The sequence below is a fragment of the Cyprinus carpio genome, chromosome A24 (genome assembly GCF_018340385.1).
Source record: "Cyprinus carpio isolate SPL01 chromosome A24, ASM1834038v1, whole genome shotgun sequence".
Taxonomy (NCBI): Eukaryota; Metazoa; Chordata; class Actinopteri; order Cypriniformes; family Cyprinidae; genus Cyprinus; species Cyprinus carpio.
This window is the reverse complement of record NC_056595.1, coordinates 6,519,234-6,544,684: the sequence shown is the minus strand read 5'-3', so window position 1 is coordinate 6,544,684 and position 25,451 is coordinate 6,519,234. Positions and strand designations below refer to the sequence as shown.

At 36.6% G+C, this 25,451-nt stretch overlaps 1 protein-coding gene across 6 annotated transcripts in view; it reads left to right on the top strand.

Annotated features, from left to right (window-relative positions):
* The window catches only part of LOC109049676 (rho GTPase-activating protein 21-like), a 102,034-nt gene that overhangs the window by 44,587 nt on the left and 31,996 nt on the right, over positions 1 to 25,451 (top strand). For 4 of the 6 annotated variants that reach the window (XM_042714121.1, XM_042714120.1, XM_042714118.1 and 1 more), the window contains 2 exons: positions 13,988 to 14,173; positions 16,129 to 16,150. In XM_042714121.1, coding sequence (XP_042570055.1) covers positions 13,988 to 14,173; positions 16,129 to 16,150 — 208 coding nt within the window. Of the gene's footprint in view, positions 1 to 8,254; positions 8,987 to 13,987; positions 14,174 to 16,128; positions 16,151 to 25,451 lie in introns of those variants that run through there. The other 2 variants (XM_042714117.1, XM_042714116.1) reach the window with 2 other exon arrangements.

The following is a 25,451-nucleotide window of genomic DNA, read 5'->3' as shown; positions in this document are numbered from 1 at the left end:
TATTTTCCACATAACGTACATTATTGTTTCTTTTTTATAGAATTTATAGAACCTAACACAATAATGTATCTACCCTGTTGATCAGAAATAGTTTCTTGGTGAACAAACGGTACATTCTTCCTTATCAGAATGGCCACACCCCTAGCCTTGTTAGTAAATTTGTGCAATCCAGCTAACTTTTAATCTATTCTCACTTCCCTTCTTTACATGTGTTTCTTGGATAAAAACCTATATCTGTTTTTAGGGATTTAAGATGTGAGAGCACCTTTCCATGCTTCCCCTAATATTCCAACTTATGAGTCTAATATTACCTGATCTTTACCATTAATATCACCTGACATTTATATAAAAACAGAAAATAATATATTAATTGAAAAACTGTACCATACCAAAAACACAAGCATTTGGACCTTCATTTCAATTTTTACACTTCAACAAGACCCTAAGGTCACTCATACAGTACATTATCCCTTTTCCCCTCCCCTTCCACTGATGCATCCAAAGGGCTATCTACAGGTCCTTCTCAAAAAATTAGCATATTGTGAAAAAGTTCATTATTTTCCATAATGTAATGATAAAAATTAAACTTTCATATATTTTAGATTCATTGCACACCAACTGAAATATTTCAGGTCTTTTATTGTTTTAATACTAATGATTTTGGCATACAGCTCATGAAAACCCAAAATTCCTATCTCAAAAAATTAGCATATCATGAAAAGGTTCTCTAAACGAGCTATTAACCTAATCATCTGAATCAATTAATTAACTCTAAACACCTGCAAAAGATTCCTGAGGCTTTTAAAAAGCTCCCAGCCTGGTTCATTACTCAAAAAACCGCAAACATGGGTAAGACTGCTGACCTGACTGCTGTCCAGACTCACATCATTGACACACCCTCAAGCGAGAGGGTAAGACACAGAAAGAAATTTCTGAACGAATAGGCTGTTCCCAGAGTGCTGTATCAAGGCACCTCAGTGGGAAGTCTGTGGGAAGGAAAAAGTGTGGCAAAAAACGCTGCACAACGAGAAGAGGTGACCGGACCCTGAGGAAGATTGTGGAGAAGGACTGATTCCAGACCTTGGGGGACCTGCGGAAGCAGTGGACTGAGTCTGGAGTAGAAACATCCAGAGCCACCGTGCACAGGCGTGTGCTTTTGAACCAGAAACAGCGGCAGAAGCGCCTGACCTGGGCTACAGAGAAGCAGCACTGGACTGTTGCTCAGTGGTCAACAAGTACAAGTACTTTTTTCGGATGAAAGCAAATTTTGCATGTCATTCGGAAATCAAGGTGCCAGAGTCTGGAGGAAGACTGGGGAGAAGGAAATGCCAAAATGCCTGAAGTCCAGTGTCAAGTACCCACAGTCAGTGATGGTCTGGGGTGCCATGTCAGCTGCTGGTGTTGGTCCACTGTGTTTTTATCAAGGGCAGGGTCAATGCAGCTAGCTATCAGGAGATTTTGGAGCACTTCATGCTTCCATCTGCTGAAAAGCTTTATGGAGATGAAGATTTCGTTTTTCAGCACGACCTGGCACCTGCTCACAGTGCCAAAACCACTGGTAAATGGTTTACTGACCATGGTATTACTGTGCTCAATTGGCCTGCCAACTCTCCTGACCTGAACCCCATAGAGAATCTGTGGGATATTGTGAAGAGAAAAGTTGAGAGACGCAAGACCCAACACTCTGGATGAGCTTAAGGCCGCTATCGAAGCATCCTGGGCCTCCATAACACCTCAGCAGTGCCACAGGCTGATTGCCTCCATGCCACGCCGCATTGAAGCAGTCATTTCTGCAAAAGGATTCCCGACCAAGTATTGAGTGCATAACTGAACATAATTATTTGAAGGTTGACTTTTTTTTGTATTAAAAACACTTTTCTTTTATTGGTCAGATGAAATATGCACATTTTTTGAGATAGGAATTTTGGGTTTTCATGAGCTGTATGCCAAAATCATCAGTATTAAAACAATAAAAGACCTGAAATATTTCAGTTGGTGTGCAATGAATCTAAAATATATGAAAGTTTAATTTTTATCATTACATTATGGAAAATAATGAACTTTTTCACAATATGCTAATTTTTTGAGAAGGACCTGTATAAAACATACCCACCTCCCACTGTCCCACCACTTACAATAGCCACCTAATTTTTAACAGTCGACTCCTCATTAAAAAGGCAAGTCTCTCATTCTGAATACAATCTTTGAAAGGATGTCATCTTTAACATTGACACGCAAGCATCTCTATGCTCACACCATTAATCTTCTCCAGGTGAATTCCAATTTGGAACTTTGGCCATCAGGAACTTGTCCACTTTGGATGGGCTTTCAAATGTCTTAATCTCCTCTCCAAATGTCACAATGAGTTTTGTTGGAAACTTGAAGCCGCACCTTTTGTTCCTTTTCTTGCATTTGTCCCTGACGACATTAAAGTCTTGTCTCTTTTTCACTGTTCCAGATGTCAGGTCCGGATAAATCTGCACTGTATCTCTTTTGAAATGAAAAGCCTTTTGCCTAGGCAGTCATAAACACAAGCTCTTTCACTTGGAGCATTTAGCATTTATGGTAAAGTGTCTTTTTTATTGAAACTTGAACATCATGTATTTAAATACAAAGAATTTGTAATTACACATCTGCATTTAAATCTGTCTTAAAGCAGATGCTAATTTGCACTGTTCTTGGTAGATTGTGTTGATCATTATGGAAATGATCTGGCTGTGTCTATTCTTTAATTTGCACATTGTTAGTATATCACATGCAGAAATGTCCACTCCCATTACTGCTTTTTTGAAATTGCGCTGGGATTAGTAAATCTGGCCCATAGTGTTTTATGAATAATGTCACAAAATTAAACTTAACCAAATCATTCAAAATTAACTTGCAACACAAGTACAATGCTCTAAAAATGTGTTGTGGTACTCTCCATAATGGCGGTAGATGGTAGATGTGTTTTTTTTTTTTTTTTTTCCCACACAAAAAGTATAATCATAGATTCATAATATTTTGGTTGAACCGCTTACGTCACATGGACTATTTTAATGATGCCCTTACTAACCTACTGTGGTAGTTACTGTACCTTGCTTTCTATGGAGGGTCAGAAATAGGGTTGTGTATCGAAAACCGGTTCCATTTTAGAACCAATTCTAAATTTCCAAGAACCGGGTATTCGATAAGACGCGTGCATTTCGATTCTGCTTAACGATTCCTGCATTCGCATTTCAATTTGATTAAAAACAATAAAGTGCAGGAACGGAAAGAATTTGTGCTCTGTTTGTGTGCAGTGCACATGAAGCGCAAGTGCGTGCACAGAGAGCAGCGGTCGGTGGTCGCGCTGCAGGTTCCCGGTTTGTGTCCGTTCTCAGACCGTTCCATGTATTTCCACTATAGAAAAGGTTGTTCCGAGCCGAAATTGACGACTTTCATATGTTGACCAATATACAGAAAACTACATCAGTATATCATTTTTGATATACTGATGTACACAGCCATTTTTGTCTTACGTGAATGTAAACAGATGAGAAAGAAAATACACAAGTACAGTATTTTTGCTTAAAGAGACAACAGCCTAATAAACACACTGCCTCGATAAGCAGAATCAGAATCGGAATCGATTAAATTCAAATGATACCCAACCCTAGTCAGAAAGCTCTCAGATCTCATAAAAAATATCTTAATTTGTGTTCCGAAAATGAACAAAGGTCTTATTGGTTTGGAACAACATGAGGGTGAGTAATTAAAGACATAATTTTCATTTTTTGGTGAACTATCCCTTTAACTTTTTCCTGTGGTTTCTAGTTATGGGTAAAAAACACTGAACTTCTCTAAGATTTGGAGTGTGACTCACATTTGATGTTATGAAATATTTTTGAAAGGTGGTCGTGTTCATTTCTTTTTTCTTCTTCTTCTTTTTTTTTTTTTACCAAAACAGTCTATAGGTGTGACTCACTGACTCCTCAACAAGTTATGTTTATGTTTGGTCTGTAGACTAAGATTTTAGCAAATTGTTTTCTTTTCCTCATGTGAACGGGGAAAACCAGTATGACTAAACCTTCTCATTTCAGTCATGCTCAGCGCTAGGCTAACAGAGCATATACAACTCTGTCCTAAGCATACTATTTGCCAAATTTCAACCACACAAACAGTTTAGAACGGCTTTCCTCATGACCAGAAATGCCAAAATATCCCTCTACCCTTGGGAATGACTTTCCAACAAATGCCTACCTCTCGGAAATAAGTAATACAAGTCACTATTACACATAATGGCCCGTCTGTTCATGCTATCTTACTTCCTGCATAGTGTACTGGAGTGTGCCAGTGGCACCAGGTCAGGAGGCAGGGTTTTTTCTGGGCAAAGCTGGCATATTACTGAACTTCATATGGTCAGGGGGCTATATAAGGGGTCTCGCTGTGATTTTCTTCAAATGCAGGCTGCCCAGATTAAATATACCCTCTGGATGAGTCTCAGGCCTCCTGAATAGAGCCTAATCTTTTCTCTGCCTCGCTCTGGTAAGAATGCCCAGGGTTCCCCAGGCTCTTTTGTGTCGTCTTGTGGCTCTAATCTCTTGCTGCCGATCCACTCCATCCCTTTTGCATTGCCCTTGTTCCTTTTGTCACACAAATCAACCTTAATAATCAGCCAATAAATCTTAGGCACCAGGATTTGAATAAATAAACTTCAATGGTTTGCAAAGATTTAGACTATAGAAACTATATAGAAAGCTTTTTATTTAAATTAATAATTATAGGTCACCTCAAAATCAAAATAAATAATACATAAAATTTCCATTTTAGATTTGTTCTTATTATTGTGGGATATTGACTAAAATATATATATTTTTTTGTAAGATTCACTGATTTTATTTTATTTTTTTTGTCTGTGGGATGAATCATAAGAAGTAAGAAATTACATTTTGAATTTAAGTTGTTTTTGACTATATTATTTTTTTGACTAAAATAAAAATACATTTTGGATTAATTATATTTTATTCACTGTAAATATAGTATTTTATGTATTTGATAGCCGGGCGAAATATGAAACTGATTTTTTTTTTCTTTTTTTCACTTGTTCTCAACCAAGGTAAAGTGAAAGCCATGTGTTTGTATTTGGCTCTTGGTCCACGACTAAAAGTCCAAATCCACAAGCTGGCTCACTTTTTCCCCTTAGGATGACCTCTTTACCACTAATTTGGTTTTAGTTTACCTAGCAATAAAGGAAAAAAAAAAAAAAAAAAAAAAAACACGACTGCAAATAACAATGCCAATACTCTTTCCCTGCCATGGTTACGGCATGTTTTGCTTGGCCTGGAGTCTGCTAATACATTTACCCACAATACCCTGGCAAAGCTGCTCTCAGCTGTGACATGAGGGTTTGAGGAGACCGTATATCAGAAAAAAAAACAAAAAAAAAAACAAAACCTTAAAAACCAAGGGAACCCCCACTACAAAATTGTACTGTGGTGGCACATACTTTGATCCGAAGCTATGTATTTTATCTAAAGTATTGAGTTATAGATGTTTAAAGAAAATGTGTTCCATGCTGCCCCTGTCTCTCCCACAATGGTACTTTTTTGTTTTGTGCCCAATGCCACGTTCAGCTGATCAGAAAAGCCATTACTATTGTCAAAAGTTTAGTGATGTCTCTATTTCAGTTTGTATTTTGTATATGTTCTGTAAATAGTAGAGACTTCCTGCTACAAGTTAAGAAAGGTAGCGGGCAGACAATAGCTCAGAGGGATGTTTAAACTGTTGTTAATTTTACAGGCAGATTCTGTGGTTAGAACACTCACCTGCTTAATGAAACGCCGCTTTAATGAAACACTGCTGTCTGAAGATGATTTAGTTCAGTGCTGTCACCTGCTCTGATGTAACATCTACTTTTGAATTGCCTCAGTTTTGTGCTGCTAGCATCTATTACAGAAGACATCAGTAGTTAACAACAAAGACTTGTTTCTTCAAAAGACTGGAATATAGTGCACAAGTCATGTGGAACACTTTTTTTTAGCTCCTTTTGGAGTTTTACGTTTCAAAAACACTGTGATTTCATTTTATGTAAAAGAGCTGTGTGAACATTCTGCTAAACATCTCCTGTTCACAGAAAAAAAAGGGCATATGGATTTGGAACGACATGTCAGTCTATAACGCTGAAAGGTCAACAGGTCTATTGAAGTGGCACACCTGTGATGCCACAAGGCTGTAACACTCAGGATTTCAAAGGATGTGCAGTGTATTGTGGTTTCTTTGAAGTGGATGCTTGTGAGTCTTTGAAATAGTATGCAAACATGCTTTTATCCTTTTAATTGTTGAAATGCACCAACTATTGTTGACTCCCTGGTTTGTGTTAGCCTTGTTGGCTTTCCAACTAACATATTAGATGTGGTATATTTGATATTTAATAATTAAAAAACACCTTCATTTGTGTTTCACAGATGAGCAGTAGGGTTTAGAATGAAATAAGGATGAGTAAATGATGACAGAATATAGATGTTTGGGGTAAACTATCTCTTTAATTGAACTATCCACAATCTACTTTACAAGCCTGCGAGTTTTAAATGTGTTTAAGACTTCAAATGAAATCCGTTCAGTTACATATTCACAGAAGTGGCTATCTGTTGCTGATGGAATGAAAATACACAGTGGCCCAAAGAAGCTTTAATTGTGTTCACATTTACATAATTTGGTTTCTTTTTCAAATAAAGTCTTTAGGACTGACTGTTCACACTTGCATTTAAGTGATTCAAAAGATCATTGTTTGTTCAGACATTTGTGTCACATATATCTATGCTTTTAATTAATTTAAAACCTTACAAATTCCTTTTTGTGAAAAAATTTGCTCGACGAGTGTATTCTAACTTTTTTTTTTATTAAATGCTGTTTATTTTATATTTTTGTTAGATAATGTAATTACATTTTTGGTGTAAGAAACCTTGACCAATATTATAAGTGACATCACAGCAAAGCAAGATTCTAAGATGTTGTGATGACCTCTTTTTTGGCAGAAGGTAGTTTTTTCCCCCTCTATTTCTATGAAATAACCTCCATGAAATCACAGTCTATGGCTTCAACCAGATGGAATACATTTTTATTTATGTGGACTTCTTATGATGTGTCATAAATGACATGAACTTTCAGTACTTATCCAAACATGTTTTAATTCTTAACGTCACCCACATTAAAATGGATTTTGAACTATGACCACTCTCTTTTTAGACACATATGTAGTTGAACTGGAATGCTTTTTGTGTGGAGTGAAACCCACTGGGAATGAACACCAACCAATACCACAGCATGCCTTCTTTTTTGGGCTGGTATATTCAGCGGGGATCACACAGTGCCCTCTTTGACTCTGCTCCTCACAAACAAGGACGCCTCAGATGGCTGGATGAGTTATTTTTGTAATATGTTTTCCATACGCAATAGTGTGAGTGCTTGTCGAAAGGAATGTGTGTGGTAATGAGATGCCATGCCAGTGTAGAGGAATGAAGACGAGCATGCCATCATTGGTTTCCTGTTTTCACATTTCTGAAGGCTCTCTGTGTGTTTTGCACAAAATAGCCCAGAACATGCTTATGGGATATGGAAAGTATTTGTGCATGTGATTTATGCAATGAATTATTAATTCTCAGAGGAAGTGCAGCTTAATATAGATGTGTTTTGTTTGCTCTGTATGTGATTTTGGTACAAAGTTTTAATGCTGGGATGCTTATCTATCATTGCAATTGTTTGAGTGCTATCTAGCCAGGATTGTCCTCTGTGGGGAGCAGGTCTAAAATAATGCAACTCTGAGTGTCTGCTGGAGGCCACGTGAGCCGTTCTCGTGGCACTGAGTGCTCATATTTCATAATACTCCAGGGGAAGATGAACAGAGAGACACTCACTACTGTATTAAACATGACCCTGTGGTCTGTAGGAAAGCAATCTCTGGTTTAAAGGGATAGTTCAACCAAAAATGAAATTTTGTAATTTACATACCCCATCATGTCATACCAAACTTTTATGACATGTCTTGGAACATAAATTGAGTTATTTTGAAGAATGGTTACACTGCTATTCACTCAAAATTTTTACTCAAGTCCACTTATAATGTTGGTCAAGGTTTCTTGCACCTAAAAAGACAATCTTAAAGTGCTATTAGTATGCTCATTTACAAAAAAAAAAAAAAAACATGTCCTTGACATAGCAATCAATCAATCGATCTTAATCAACTGTTATTTTAGGAAGAGCCAAAGCAGCTAGTAGGCAGCCATTATGCAAAAGTGTAACATGGTGATGTAGCTAAGTCACAGCGGGACTATCATTCATGTTCTGTTGTACAAATAATGATGGATGAATTACATACCAAATTCTTAGAGTTAGAGTTACATTTGAGACAGGCTGTACAGTAGCTGCATTTGAGCAATGGAGAACAAACAAATAATAAACATGGAAAGTAAGAAGAGAAAGGCATCTTGTCCAGCGCAGACTGATGTGTATGCTTGCGGTGATGCTGGTTTGTGCTCTGACGTTCTCTTTCCTTGCCTCACTCTCTCCCTGACATGCTCCATGTCTCAATGGAAACCTCATGCATGTGCTCTCTAACTTCCCACTCTTAAGGCAGAGCAAGGGAGAGCAAGAGTGAGAGGGAGGGATCGCAAAGAGCGAGAAAGGATCACATCATCAGAAGATCAGCAGAGGAAAGCAGTCATAGCAGGGACCAGCAGGCTTTGCCATGCTCACTCAGAGGAATGGGGCGTGTACCGATGGCGTTCTGCCCAGCAAGGACTGCTCAGACCATATGGATGTAGCGGGGTGTACCTGCACGATAGGAGACTGTCCCTGGGATTGTCTGACAGGGGTGGACGGTTGTTTATCAGACACGTCCTGCCTTTGGTTCCAGCTCCTGGCCAGGGCATACTGGGGGGATGTGGAACTGGGGCTTCTGGAGGCCCAGAAGGGCATCTCTTGGCGAAGATTGAAGAAGACATCTCAGAGGAACTGCATACGGTCTTGGGTAAGGATCTCTGGAACTGCTGTAGGTTAAGAGTAGCAGAACTTAACATAAGAAGATGGGTCTGGTGCTGCAGCGGGATTTCACATTGGCAGAGGCTCCCAGTGGCGTATTGTGTTACATGAGGCTGAGGGGGGCGAAGAGATGGCTCTCAGGAATGCTTTGTGCGTCACTGACATCCAGGGTGGTTGGTTAGGTCTCCTACATTGAGCCAACATATTACATATTTTTCACAGCAAGAAGACTTTTTTTTTTTACTGGTTTCACATTTCAGTTATTGTTCCTATGAAAGAAACCGTCCCAATTGGGTAAATTGCTCACATTTTTACCTAAACCCAGTGGATAATTGTTTCACTTGGAGAACAGAGTTGTGGCTGAGTTGTCTTTATGTTTGGAAAAGTGTCTGTGTTTGGGAAAGCAAGATATTTCTGTGTTCACAGGGAGCTCCACTGTGGCTAAAGAGTGACTCACGCTTGCCATAACTACAGGACGCAAATGCATATTTGTACATTTTGTCATGACAACACTTGGCAAGAAAATGTTTGCTTAGAGGTTGCTCTATCACAGCTCAGGAGACATGATGTGGATTTTTTTTTTTTTTTTTCAATGAACTATCAACCTTGTTTCTCCTTACGTTCCTTAAGATAAATAAAATATAGACAGTTGAGACAGTTGTTGACGGTTGGGAAATAGAACTATAAAATGAATGTGGATAGTGTACCTTGAATCATATGTTATTTTGAAGAACTTGATGAAGAATGTTTGAATTCATTTTAAGATAAGATTTGGGTATCTGAGTTTGAGATCTCTAATGAAAGTCATATTGCTTGTCATAGTGCCCCTATTATGGATTTTTGAAAAATTACCTTTAATGCAGTGTGTAACACAGCTATAATTGAATGAAAACATCCTGCAAAGTTTTAAATTCGAAATGAGTCATTTAAACGAGTTGTTTTTAAAATGAATCCCAAGCAGTTTCATGTTGACGTCCACATGAAACATTAGCATATTGCCCACCCACTTGTTGCGCACACAGACCAGGGAGAATGTTAACTCCCCGTCTCTTAAAACACTGTAGCGGATTCCTGTAGATAGTATCATGTCGAGAAGACGCTGTGCTCTGCACTTTGAGGGTAAATCCATTTTTTTTAACTGACAAATGACAAGGCTGTGAAGAATCAATGGTTACAGCCATACCACAGCAGTATAGCCCCAACCTTGTGTTGCGTCCCCATCATTTTACTGATGGCTGCTACAGCAACCTAAATGCATACGACGCGGGATTCGCAGTATGCAGGATTTTGATATAGTTCCCACATGTGCACCTAAATAAATTTATCCAGTAATGGTGATGGGCGTTCCGTTTCCGACATGGGCTGCATGCAGTAGACTAATCACAACAGACTGGGTCATTGGACCAATGACCGCAGATTACCATCACGCAAAGGAGGGGTTTGGAAAAATTAATCATAGAGTGAATTGTTGAGCAAATAAGGTAAAAATAAATGCATATTATAAGACAATGAAAGAGTTTTTTGACCTTGCATGCATGTCAACCTGTTTGGGGACTCCCAAAACCAAAATATTAACCTTTCATAATCCATAATAGGGGCACTTTAAGAGAAATATTAAGAAACATGTGACTTCTGAAACAGTTAGAATTTGTCAACTTTACTGGCATTACAGTAACTGTCCCAAAGTAACTGGAATGTTTAAAAACAATGCACGTGCTAGTGAAATCAGAGCATTTAATTGGTTCTTAATGTAACCAATGGCCAATGGGAATGTGTGTATTATTCATATTCTTTGATGGACTAGATGGTTTGTATGATGCTGTTTTTGGTGAGAAGGAGTCTCACACAGTGCAGCCATTCACTTCTCCTGGACTTTCCGCCATTCTGTCGAGAGCTTTTTACAGATGTATAATTTAAAAGGTAAAATTTAGCATTGGAAACAGGGTTGCATGCCCGCCAAAGAGAATGTGACTGGTTAATGGTAGGGAAATGAAAAATTAAAGGCAGAGGAATGTTGTGATGTTATAGTGGGTGTTTTTTGAAAACCATGTGTATGATTCAAGGTAGCATTCACAGGTGGACCAGAGCAAAGAGAATAAAGAGAATCCTTCACACAGTGGTTTGTCAGTACTGTTTGTCAGTGAGTCAAATAATTGAACAAGAAGGATGTTTAAAATCATACAGGAATCTCTATGCACAAGATGCGTATTGCTTACTACACTACATACTAGCAAGCTAGTTTGCCATTCCAAACTTCTCTATCCATTTCTTTGTGAGATTTTGCAGTTGACTGTGTACAACACTGGATGTACTGTAAGTGATTTAAATCACCCAGTGATGTCATTTCAGGCTCTCTTATGTAAAAGCCCAGCCCAGACTCTAGAGACGTCCACAGCTGTCTGTACCTGAGCCCAGCCACAAGTTAAAATACATCCATTCCCTTATAATACATTCATCTCCCACAGGGCTAGACCACAGTCTGGTCTGTTTGGCAGCCAGAATGACCCAGAGTCATTGTGATGTTGTCAGAGGCCACCACAAACACACATCCTGTGGCAGAATGGGATTCTACTGCCATTATTTCATAATGTAAATGACACACGTATCCTCCGAGGATTTAATGACGCTATAATGTGACATAACCAGAATAACATTAGTGATACGGGTGTCAAAAAACACAGACTGTGTTTTGATATGCATGGCATGTACAGATATGTTGGTCATTGATCATATGAAAGAAATGTCTCAGTTGAGTCAGAGCGTTTTCTGTGTGACCGTAGTTGTCATAGCAGATATTTGAGAAGTGCAAAATCATGAGTGATGCTTTATAAACACTCACAGGATACTCATAGTTTCAATACCTTCTGCCCTTAAGAGAAACCCGCTGTTTTCAAATACCATATGAATGACATGATAACAGGGCACAGGAGCTCTGTTCCAAAACCTAGTGGGCTGCCTTGCTGACTTTTAAAGCAACATTTTTACTGCCCATCAGCATGCCTAATGTAAAACACATGGGACTTACTGTTAATTTTTACTGAGTCAGATGTTAGCATATTGCTAAGCTAATGATGTGGTACACTAATAAGCATAAAAATACATAGTTAACTAAAATATTGGGTAATAAAATGCATTTAAATGTTTTTTTTTATTTTATCAGTACTTTTAAGATGTAATTACCATGACCATTTAAAAGAGTTTTAGTTATGTGTGGTGATGTTAGTGGCACAAAAAGTTCTTCAGCTTTAATGAACTTTGATGAACTTCTTCAGTTGTAGCTTGTGTCCTGGGTCTCATGGTTTGCTCACAAGTAACAGTTTATCTGCACATCCTGATCATAATACAGTTCAGTGCCTGTGACAATCATTTAGAACACCAAGAGACTCTATGTGAGTGCTGATGTACCAGGTTAAAAAGGCAAATGTTTTGCTGCTGTATTGGAACAGGAAGTGCTTTGTGCAATGTTGAGGTTCTTTCAGTTCTTTTTCACTCTTACGGACTACCATGTCGGTATTCGGTCAAACAGACCCTCTGGAGATCATGTGCTTTAAATTCTTTTGAGCCTTTCTTGAATTGACAACATTATTATACTGCACATGTGGCAAAATAAAGTACAGAACCATTTGTAAATTGTGAAAAGAGAAGTGCTAGAAGAAGTGTAACTATAAAGTTGGTACTCAAATATCTAATTACACTAAAGCTTCTCCTAAGGACATTTTTTGTGACTTATATCCTCCAGGCTAAAATTTCACTATTATTATATTTTGTGTTAAGTGAACACAATGAAACAATATTGGCATATATTCAGACAACAGTTAACTATTTAATGAAGGTAGATAAACATTTTTTTATTGTTATCAACTGCTTGACTTAATATTTTTCAAATATTAGTTTTCTTAATATTTTTCAACTTGCTTTGACTTGCTTGACTTTTAAGTTTTTTTTGTTTGTTTTTTTTTGGAACCCATCATGTACTACCAAAAAAGTTTGGGGCTAGTAGGATTAAAAAATAAGAAAAAATAAAGAAAGACAGAAATTAATACTTTTTATTTAACAAGGATGCATTGAACTACAATAATCATCTAAGTTTAAGTTTTTTTAATATTTAATTAATCAAATGTATTTAATAATCAACACTCAGATAAAACTGAGTTATATATAAACAAATTGCACATAAGTGCAATGTATCAACTTTAATATAATTATGTATTACTACTCCAATTTGTTTCTTTGTTATGACAGATTTATTCAAACATACATTAAATAATGAAGACAAAAAAAGAGAAAATAAATGCATACTTTATTTAGCAAGGATGTGGTCCTTGCTGTTCAAACTAAACTGATCTAAATGACAGTAAAGAAATCTAATATATTACGAAAGATTCCTATTTCAAATAAATTAAACATTTTTCAACTTTCTGTTGATCACATTATCCTGAAAAACATATCACTGTTTCCATAAAAATATTAAGCAGCCAAAACCTTTATTAATATTTGAGCGCTGAGCAGGCTTACAGACAGTGACTTTCAAAAATAAACCTGCTTTGAAGAATATTTACTAATGATAAAAGTTTAACCAATCTCCCCAACTTCCCCTATGTAATCAGATATGTTTGCATAATAAGTTTTACAAAAGTGCATACTTTTAATGTTAGTGGTTAAATAGAAGGGGGAAAAAATAAATAAATGATTCATTTTTCTGTGTTACATATAGTCACTTTTTGTTCAGTAGAATAATAAATCATTTTTCTCTTAACCTTAAATATATCTACACAACCTGCTGTAATCTCACTCAATCAGGTTGTGTAGCTGGATGGTTAAATATCTGAATAATGGTAACTGTAAGAATTGACTGTAGAGCTTTAAGATGAATATAGGGGCCTTGAGCCGAAACTTCATTTCAGTTTCCTCTAAGTGGATTTTCTCTGGAATAAGTGTACTGTCAAAAGTGTCTGAATGACTAATTAACTGTGTTTGTTCTCTTTTTCAGGCCAAACAGAAGGATGGTTGTGAGCGCAGTGAGGCATCGGCTCTGTCTCCAGCTGCTGAAGAGGAGCCCTTCTCATGGCCAGGGCCTAAAACATTGCACCTACGCCGTACCTCTCACGGCTTTGGCTTCACGCTCCGTCACTTCATCGTGTACCCACCTGAGTCAGCCGTGCAGTCCTCTCTCAAGGTCAGCGCACAGGAAACATACACAGAAGTGTGGTCCAGATCAATGGGTCAATTGGTTTTGTCAGTTCAATTCCTCTCTAATTTAGTTTCAGAGACTCTGGCAGAGATGTGCTTGAATCTAAATGCTTACCTTTAGTGCTTTTCCTCATACACTAATAGGGAAATTTATGATGTTTGCATCTCAAGCTGAAAAAAAAAAAAAAAAAAAAAAAAACCTGCACACGAGGCCTCATAACACCTCGTAGTGCTGCTTTGCGTGTTTCTCAGCACTGTAAATTCTCAATGTACATAACTGTGGGATGTTGGAATAAGTTATGTATCAGCATATTCCACTGCAGTGTTAAAGCTGATCAGTCTCAAAAGTGTCATTCCTGTCAGCTGATCCAGTTTTTATGGGATCCTATAGAAGACCCTTGTAAGCGACTATCAAGCCAATTATATGCCATATTATGGGATACTTTTACTTTGATGCACTGATATTAGGTTTTTACTTAAACCAAAAAGTTTTCATTTAGTTGAAAACCAAAATCCTAAATAAAGTGTTTTTAATAATGGTTAATGGTTAATTAATCAAAAACATTTCATAATGTGCACTCAAATAAAAGTTGTATATATAAACATTTAAATTGCACATAAGGCAGTTTTTATATCAATGGTTTAAGGATATAATTATGTTTCTACTCCAATTCTTTGTTGAAAAATAAACATTTAAACTGACTGTAATAAAAGTTTGTTTTCATGACAGATTTAAATTGCATTAAATAACGACATTACAATCATATTAAGTAAAACTATAATGAATATGTAATATAGTGTTTACATTTAGCAAATACTACAAATACTATTTTTTTTTTTTCTAACGAGTTATGGACATTGAAATGCTTTTATGAGGATTGATATGGCAATAGAAATCTGTCAAGTCACATTAAAGATTGTCAAATCATTTGAATTTTGACATACATACATTTTTAAATGTTGTTATAAAATTGATAAAATGTAAATACTGAGACTTTGTTTCATATCAAATGTAACCAAAAACAAAATGTATTTTTGGCTGAATATTTTCGGTTGGCAAAATTTTGGTGCATCACTTGTTGGTAGTTATTTCTACTCAAAATTCTGGTTCACTTTGCAGCTTATTACGAAAGAAACCATCTGACCAACATGTAAAGTGTCCAGCCACAGTTTTCATAGTTTTTCATGATGATCATGTGACATTAAAGACTGGAGTAATGGCTGCTGATAATTCAGCCTTCCCATCACAGGAATAGATTATGATTTTAGATTGAAATAGAGAAAAAAAACAAACAAACAAAAAAAAACACCTTTTTGAAATTGTAATAATACTTCACCATATTGTCTTTACTGTATTTTATCAAATAATTGCAGACTTGATGAGCATACGATAATTCTTTCAAGTCACCTTTATTTATATAGTGCTTTATACAATACAGATTGTGTCAAAACATGTGCTGAAAATGCAAGAGGACAATAGAAAACAGTCAGTTTATCAGTTAAAGTCAGTTCATTGTTCATATTTTTAAGATGTAAAAATGCAGTTTTACAAATGCTAGAAACATGACTTTCAAAGAAAAGGTTGCTATCCAATAGCACACCTAGGTTTCTAATTGATGACGAAGAATTGACAGCACAGTCATGAATTGTTAGACAGTGTTTTAGATTATTACATGCAGAGGTTTTTGGTCCGATAATTAAAACCTCTGTTGTTGTTGTTGTTTTGTTGTTTTTTGGTCAGCGTTTTTCTCAGAGAAGGGACAGAGCGGTGTGGAATAAAGGTACATTATGTGAAAAACAAAAATCGAAGCATTAAGATCTGTTAGACTGCACCCCATAAACACAATCAAGCCTAGGAAAAGAAAAAAAAAAACAGTGAACCACCCCTTTAAGTTGTCTTTGAAACATTTTTAACACTCTTTTATCTTCTCTCTCTTTCAGGATGAAGACAATAGTAGCAGAGGTGAGTTTAACCATTCTGTGGTCCACATTCACTGTGCTTGTTTATTTAAGGCTTTTCTCGGAGTCACTGAGCAAGGCTGTCTTGGACTGATTGTAGACTCAAACATCACAAGATCATAGCCTTACAAAACATAAAACATAATCACTGCAAGAATAGCCATGTTAAAGAATTTGGTCCAGATCTTTTCTTGGATAAACCAGATTAACTTTTCATGATAATGGGTCGAAGATGGGTCTCTCATGAACTTAAGAGTGAGGTGGTATCTTCAGTGGCGTGTGTCTGACCTTGCACCATGTGAATTGCTGGGAATCTTTAATGCTTGTGCCCGGGGCAAGAAAACTCTCAGCTGGCAGTGCAGCATGCTCTCTGGCGGTTGATCAGCTTTGGGCTGGTGTTTGGTTACTGCAGAGGAATGTCAATACTGTTTGTGGAGTTACAAAACATATAAGGAAAAACAACATAAACATGTATATATATCATTAGAAAAAACATAACCATAACATATATATAACCATAAAACTGGCAAGGTCTCTTCAGATCTGTATGGTTTGTTGGCAGTCTTTCAGTATTAGCCCTAGCATCATGCCCTAACCTGGGGTGGTTTCTAATACAATGATGTAACTCACTGTATCATAATATGATACATCACCGGAGAAATTAACTAGCTAGTTGCTACTGTTTCCTTAAACCATAGTGACATGGTTGCATCCCTGTAATTTGAACAATGTTGGTTCAAAAACATAGGGCTGTAGTTAATTGCATTGGTGATATTGATTTCAGATTATAGTTCATTTACACAAAACAACAGAAATCATTTATTTTATTTTTTTCATGCTTACAGTATGTAACTGGCACAATTCTGTAGGCTATGAATGCAGTATATGCAGTCAGCAGCATTCAAAATGGTATTGTTTGTTGACACACTAAAATATATAGTGTGGCGAGAGGTGCGGGAGTTAATGAGAATGCGCAACACCTACGCCACTCACCGGTCTCGAGTCCCACGGAGGAGCTCTAGAAAGATAAAAGGAGGAGTATCAACAGTGTTGGATGAGAGAGGACCAGGCGTGGAGTTTATTTTGTGTTATGTTTCTGTTTGTGCACGGCAGTCGTCCGCGAGCGGCTGTCGTGCTATTTTGTGTTTATTTTATTATTAAAGTTTTATTTAAGTGTTTGCCGGTTCCTGCCTCCTCCTTCCCGATCTAAGAACGTTGTTACATATAGCTTGAAATGTATATATCAGGGGTTTACAACCCTGCCCCTGGAGAGCTACCGTCATGCAGATTTCAGCTCCAACCCCAGTCAGACACATGTGAACCAGTTAATCAAGGTGTTCAGGGTTACCTGATTATTACAGCCAGGTGTGTTGAAGCAGGGTTAGAACTGAAGTCTGCAGGATGGTAGCTCTCTAGGAGCAGTGTTGGAGATCCCTGGTGTATATTAAACATAATGAAAGATATAGAATGCACTTCATGTTAGCTTGCTTATTGTGCTCAAGAGCTTGGTCTAGTGTGTAAGTCCACATGTCCTGTTAACAAGAAAATATGCTTCTAACCACAGGTAGACAGTTGTAGTTTCAACCACATGTATTTGTAATGCTGTTTGCAAATGTTTGCTGGAACTGTGGTTTGGGAAACATGAATCTTTTAACTATGTTAGCAAAGACAGACCTTGTAACCGTAATTGGTTAATGATGCTTTTGGGAAATGCATTCTTTTCCGATAATCACCCTGATTTACGTCACAGAAGAAAACATCTGTCACTACTTTCAATTCAGTGTGACTTTAACAATCATTTGTTACAACAAAATACTGTATTTAGAATTTTATGTCATACTGCAGTAAATAAATATAGAACAGATAGAGCATCACTGTAGTGTCTTACATTATCAGAATACCCATAATACCTTGAATACTTGCTTTATCTTTAGCATAGAATGAGTACACTAGCTCACATAAGCAGCCTCTGAATGCCATATTTTGAGCAATTTTGGGTTCCATTCTTGGATTAACTGGACAAAACCTGTCAACTTCTCAGTACAGCACCTCATCTTGAGTGTCAAAATGGTCAAAACACATAGTTTATGTGTACAAACTCCGTCACCTGTTTCCAGCACATTTGAACTTCCAGAAACTACATCTGTCCAACCTTAATGTGAATTTGTTTGTGCATATCAAATATTTCCATTCAGTGCAAATTTTAAATTTGCATAAAAATAGATAGTTGGATGGAAACCCAACAAGTGGATGATTTGTAATATACATTTTATAATGTATTTTACTGTTTGCATGTCTGAATGATCTCTTTGTCCAGTCCGGTCAAGGCAGCACCATTTCTCTCTCTCTCTGTTCTTCTGCAGTGTTTGTCAGATTTCTTCTCATTTACATGACAGTAGGAAGATCTGCTCTGGCTTTCATCTGCTGCACATATTCGTCAATTTTACTGCACACACTCACTTGCACATGCACACATAAGATATTCAACATACTTCCCTTCCATAGAAACCTTTTAGTGTGTAAAGTTCTACAAACTCACAATGAATTGTTCTGTAATATAGCCTGTAAATCATTTTTTCATTGTCACATCAGATTCCCTCTCAAATGCTGATTGGCTAACTCTGCCTTCCATCCATAGAATGCTTTTAACCTTATTGACTTCATCTGAAACTCAATAAAACCAACTTAATGTTTCAATTATCATTTTGTGTTTTATTATTTTTATTATGTAGTTCTGTAGCTATGTTGGAATTCAAGGCCTGCAGTAATGTAAATCTGATTACAGCCAAGTTTTGTTGATCCTTTATGCCCAAATAAAAAACTAATTCACAGATAAAATAATTCCAGAGTGCTTAATAGTCTTCACTAATTAAGGCACAAATCACAACCCTTAACAGGCAAAACTAAAAGCATATTACAACTGACAGCTGTGTAGGGATGTTTTTCAGAAGGAAGGTAGAGAATTGATTGGCCTTTCAGTGACAGATTTGGTATAGAGGTTTTCCTGCAGGAGCAGAAATTTCTCGTAACTGTTCGTAAATGGTGCATTCCAGAGAGCACTGTGACGGGGCTGTGTAACTTGAGACTCAAAGACACACACACACAGATTTATTGTAGTGTTAAGGAAATGCTGCATGTATGTGTAACACACACCTTCATTTGGCAGCTTGTATTACTCTGTTAAAGGGCAGTAATGGTTGCTAAAGCACTAGAGGTAGATGTACTCTAAGAAAAAATTGTTTTGCAAAAATTGTACCTTTAGGGGTACAACAGCTTCTCAGTGGGGCAGTACCCTCAAAGGGACACCTTTGTACATTCTTTACCCCTTAAAGGGTTCATAATAGTACTGTAAGAGTACATACTGTATTACCTTAAGGGTACATATTACTTCTATAGTTAATAATATGCACCCTTTAGGGGTAAAGAAGTTACAAAGTTAATCCTTTGAGGGTACGGTCACAGTGACAAGCTGTTGTACCCATAAAGGCACAATTTTTGCACAAATAATTTTTTTCTGATAATGTGGTTGCTAGTTGATTTCTTATGGCCGATATTAAAAGGACCCAAAAAAGCCTCTGATATTCTGGTTTCTAGAGATGACTCAAGTCCCTCTCCTTATCTTAGTAATTTGTGCCTTAGCGAACACGAATAATTATATATTTTAACTATTTCACCTGTTTAACCTAGACAGCAAACATATCAAATGTAAAGTTTTACTGAAGTCTTCTGCTTCTCAGATTTTAATTCTGAGAAAAAGACCCCGATAGTCTCAATAATGTCTTCTTTAGAAGAGATCTCAACAATGACTCAAACATTTGAACAGATTTGGCAATATATAGTACAAGTCTGTAATACAAAATGGGTTAGATATAGTTAATAGTTCAAACTGAAATGCACTGAAATTCACAAAAGAATTTGGGACATCCTGGAACATTTCAGAATGCAACAAGTTTGAACTGTCCCTTTAAATGACAGATTATTTTGCTTTATGAATTACATCCTGGAACATTTCAGAATGCAACAAGTTTGAGCTTTTGCACTCACTTGAGTTTATTTCAAGTCTGCTAAGAAATACTCTGGGTTTGTCACCAAACAAGACAAAATAGGATGTTTTCTTCCTTTTTTTGCTTCTTATCATTACATAGGACTAGATGTTTCCTCACAGTAATTAGAATGTTTATTTGTCTGACATGTGTGTGGATGGAGATCTGCTCTCCACGTGCAGACAATCAGGGTGGAATGGTTGGAAGTCATCCAATTTGAGCTGCGTATAAACAGCTTTATGAGATCAGAGCTTTTACTGCCTTTAAAATATGTTTGAAAGAATGACACAATGTTTTTGTGTGTTTGTTGTCTTTTGCTTAAATGCTGTTCAGCCCAGAATATATTTCACTTAGTTTCCATTATCTCTTCCTCTCATGTTCACATGAGATGTGTGTTTGTGTTTGAGTGTGTGTGTGTGTGTGTGGGTGGGTGGGGGTGGGGGGGAGTGGTATATATAAATGGGCAAATTTACTAAACAGTTGTGCCATTGTAGCATGCTTTTTTTTTTTTTTTTTTTTGTGCAAACCCTGCATCTCATTATAGAATGCACCAATTCACCCACAACAAGTTAGCTGTAAACAGGTTTATTAGAACACAATATCCTAGCAGATGTGTCATGGAAAGTTAATTGTGTATAATGATAGAAGGAACTAATAAATGTTAAAAATTGAAATTGAAACATTTTGTCCTAACCAGCTACAAATGCAATGAGCAACACTATGTTTCATCTCAGTTATGCTTTAAATTTATTTGGTGTTGTGCCTGGTAACCCCACTCACTTTAAAAACTCATTGGACTGTAAGAAGGTAGGAAGGCCCCTTTAAGACAATTTGACTGTTTAGTTTTTGCCAATATGTGGGTTTGTTTGCTCCATTGTATGACTTGCATTATATCTTAAAACAAAGTGGACAAATAAATATCGCATATCTGCGGTCACAGTTCATTCGTAGTGAGTTCCCCCATTGTGGTTTGCTTTGAGACTTTGCTACAGTTGAATAAAAATGCTGTAAAAATAAAAAAGTCAACATCTGTTCAAATATTTGTTTTTCTTTTCTGTGAAAATACATGCCAGAGATATTTCATTTCATTTTATTTTCTTGCCAGTGTTTTGGGTGGCGTCCATGAGGACAGGGATGGGAGCAATAGCACGAGCAAATAGAATTCCACATAATTCTTGAAGGACCAGTAAAACTCCACCTTACGGTCATTGGCCAGACTCATCTTGGATGCGCTCCAGACATGGACTCTTGTGTCTCGACTGCTTTATTACACTAGTGCTGCCTGACTGCAGTAGATATGGAGAACGCTCATAAATAAGAAAGCTCTGGGTTCCCAAAAAACAATGTGTTTTTGGCTCAACTGTCACACAAAAGCTTGGCTGCTGTCCTCAACTTTCACTGTGTTCCTGCACCTGATTTCAGATGAACAGGTCCAGTGTTATGTGCAGTGTTGGGGAAAGTTACTTTTAAAAGTAATGCATTTCAATATAGCTTTACTTCCTAAAAAAGTAACTAATTGTGTTACTATATTTTTGGCACATGTAAGCGCTTTCATGCCAAAAGTGAAATGAATAAGCCTCAGGCTGAAGGAAATGCAAATCCATATCTGTAATGTAAAGGGTGCAGCTTAAACGAACTTTTCAGCTCTGCTGCAATAGGACACCTAGAAGAAAGTTCAGTGCTCTCGTGTTCCTGTCTCCATAGAAATCCATATTAAAACGGCAGAAAAAAGATAGACTGAATTAAACAGTTTTTTTTTTTTTATATGACTAAATATAAAAATGTGCACAGGGTTAAGCTATGCTGTTGTTGGCTGCCACAGTAACAGCAATAAGCTTAAGGAATTCCTGTAAAGTACTTTGCGTATCAGCAAATCTGTCCGTGTCCGGCGCTGTATGCCTTGAATAAATGATGACAAAAGAAAACAAGCATGGCTTGCACTGCTTAAGTTAAAAAAAAAAAAATAAAATAAAAATAAACTCTGTATGAAATGATAAACTAATGTGGACAAAACTTTGCATCGATAGGGAGCTGTATATATACTGTATGCCCTCATCTGTTTTCAATGCAGCTACTGTAACGTCATGTTGCGAGATGGTCATTGTGACATCTCTTTTGGTCTTTTTGTGATCTTTTGGTGATTATACTGGATTTTAAATCAAATGACTTGCCATTTAAGGCATATTAGAAACAGATATGAGTATATTAAATATAAAATATAATATATTCAGGACTTCTTGTGATTAATTTGAGAAATTAAATTAGGCAAGGTTAAATTTTTGAGTTGTTTCCATTTCTTTTAAATTCAGGGATCATCAGGGTTTTCTCAGCATTGTCATAATAATATCTTGCACAGTATATTCCTGCGGTTTTCTATTCAGGAGAGTCAAATAAGTGATGGCCTTTCATGTCTTTTACACTTGTGCTGCATATCAAGTCCAGTGCCTTAATTATTCCCTTTCTCCCTCCGTTGTCTGAGAGCGAGAGACAGAGAGAAAGAGTCTGTGCTGTGTTGTGCAGGAATTTGGCCCTGCTGTGTAATGTTGAGGGGAATCAAGGGAATGGGCGTCCTCCCGACCGCTGCCAAACAACATTATCCAACACAAAACAACAGGAGGGCCAGCTGTGCATGAGAGACTTTAGCCAAAATAACACACACAGAGATGGAAAAAAGACGGAGGACAGATTAGATCACATAGAGAAGAGTGTAAAATACTAGAGTAAAGATTACAGAGCAGAGTTTGGCAGAGCTCTTTGTATCAACCAGAGAGCGCATTATGAATTTGTGCAGTCAGCCAATCAGATTTGGAGATGGAGATATTCTATTTTGTATACAAAAGTTCTTTCACTGACTGTGTCAGGCATCTCTTATACTCACAGGCTGTATTTATTTGATGATAAATACAGTAAACACAGTAATATTGTGATATATTATTACAATCTAAAATGTTCTATTTTAATGTATTTTAAAATGTAATTTATTCCTGTGATGGCAAAGCTGAAATTTCAGCAGCCATAACTCCATTCAGTATCACATGATCCTTTAGAAATCTTTCTTATATGCTGATTTGGTACTTAAGAAACATTTCTTATTATTACCAGTTGTTGAAAATATTTTTATGGAAACCATCATACACTACCATTATTTTATTTTAATTTTTTATATAAAAAAATAAAAAGTAATATTTTTATTCAACAAGGACCCATTAAAATGTTTAAAGTGATATAACTGATGAATTTAAATTCACATTTATTTTCATGTTTTTTTTTTTTTTTAAGCTGTTATTCATCAAATATTTCTGAAAAAAGTATCATCGCTTTCACAAAAATATTAAGCAGCAAAAACACTGTTTTTAAAACATTGTTTTTAACATTGACACTATTGACAGTGTTTTTAATCTGAAAAAATAAATAAATTCACAATATTGCTGTTTTTACTGTATTTTTTTATCACAGAAATGCAGCCTTGGTGAGCATAGGAGACTTATTTGAAAAACATTTAAAAATATTCTAGTTATTCCAAACCTTTGAATGATAATGTGAAGCATATTATTACGTTTTCGAACAAAATCTGGCCAAAACACCATTACTCACCTATTTTAAACTTCTTTTTACACCAGACTGAAGAATGTACTTCACTGAATATATCGGGGATTTTAGATGGTTGAGAAGAATAGGGTATTCTTGTGTAAATCAAGTGGTTCAGGCAGTTACCACAGAGCCTGGCTTTGGGTTGAACTTATTTGCCCCACCATCCCTAGAGCGCTGTATACCTGACTGCCTGACACTGGTTCCACATGAGCAGTTTGAGGTGCAGGTACAGATTGCCTACAGCAGAACAGGTCTTGATTTCTCACAATAAGTCATATAGTGTGTTGACAATGGCTGGGTTTTGAGGGTAAGCGCAGTTTAAGTTGAAAACATCAGTCAATTATTTTATATACCTCACGCTGAAAGAAGAAAGAGCCCTGGAGAAGAGAACACTGGGATATGAACTAAGCTGGGGATTTAGTTTTAAACTGCAAGCCAGTGAGAAGCAAACTGTCCAGTAAAAGCTGTGTTTGTTGTGGAAGCACTGTTCTTTATTCACAAGCCCATACACACTCACACAGACTAACAAAAGAGATTCCAAACCTTGGGGGGGTTACACAAACCTGTCCACACAAAGCCGTTTTTTCAGCGTGCCCTCCTCTGCCCTCTATTGATGTGTTGAAGAAAAGCATGTTTGAATGAGTCACCCGAGGGACAGCAGAGAATTTGGCACACCAGCCAGTGTGGAACATCATCACACATACAGTGTATGGACACATTCAAATCAGAATAGAGTTTTAGCTATTAGTTTCTCAACTCTAAAAATATGCTTTACACTGTTCTGAAAATGCAGATTGTCATCATTTATTCACCTTCATGTTAACGATTTTTCTTTTTTTTCTTTTTTCTGTAGTGTACAAAGGAGCAAGTTGTATATTCATTTTGTGCTTCACATTAAAAAGCACAATAAAAGTAACATATGCACTGATTTAAAAAAACTAACAAAAGTAATCCAGCATTCTTCAGTCTTCCACCTTCAGTATTTACATCTATATGAAGCTAGACCTAGATATATCAGTCCTTTTGGAATACTCATAAAATCCCATTTGGAAAATCTGGATTTTAATATGAATATCATAACATGTCCTGCCTACAACCACTTGAGTCTTTAAAACTGAACACCTTACAATTATTAGTAAACTGTAAAAAAGTTGACTTTTTAAAGAAACAAGATTTCAACATTATTGTTTGTTGGATACCGAGCCATATGGGATTGGTCGGCAATGGAAAAGCAGATAAAGTGGCAAAGGAAGCTCTTCAGTTGGAAATAACAGAATGTAATATTCCAGTATCTAATGTAAAACATGTTGAATATGTACATTAATAATAAATGGCAAATGGAATGGAATGAATGCATACACAACAAACTATATGAGATAAATCCAGTAGTAAATTAAAGAAGTAATTACTGTTTTGAAAAATAGATATGACCAGGTTGTACTGTATGTACAAGATGTTGAATCTGACATTCAAGACTCACTCATTCATATTTATTTGAAAGGAGAAAAGAAACCAGTCTGTGACTTGTGTAAGTTTTGAGTGTAAAACATTTTAATAGAATGTCCATTTTTATATTAGACAACGATATTATTCAGAAACAAGATAAAAAAAAAGTTTGGCAAGACAAACTTTGAGGTTGGCTTGAGAAAGCCTAGCCTAAAAGGCTAAAGC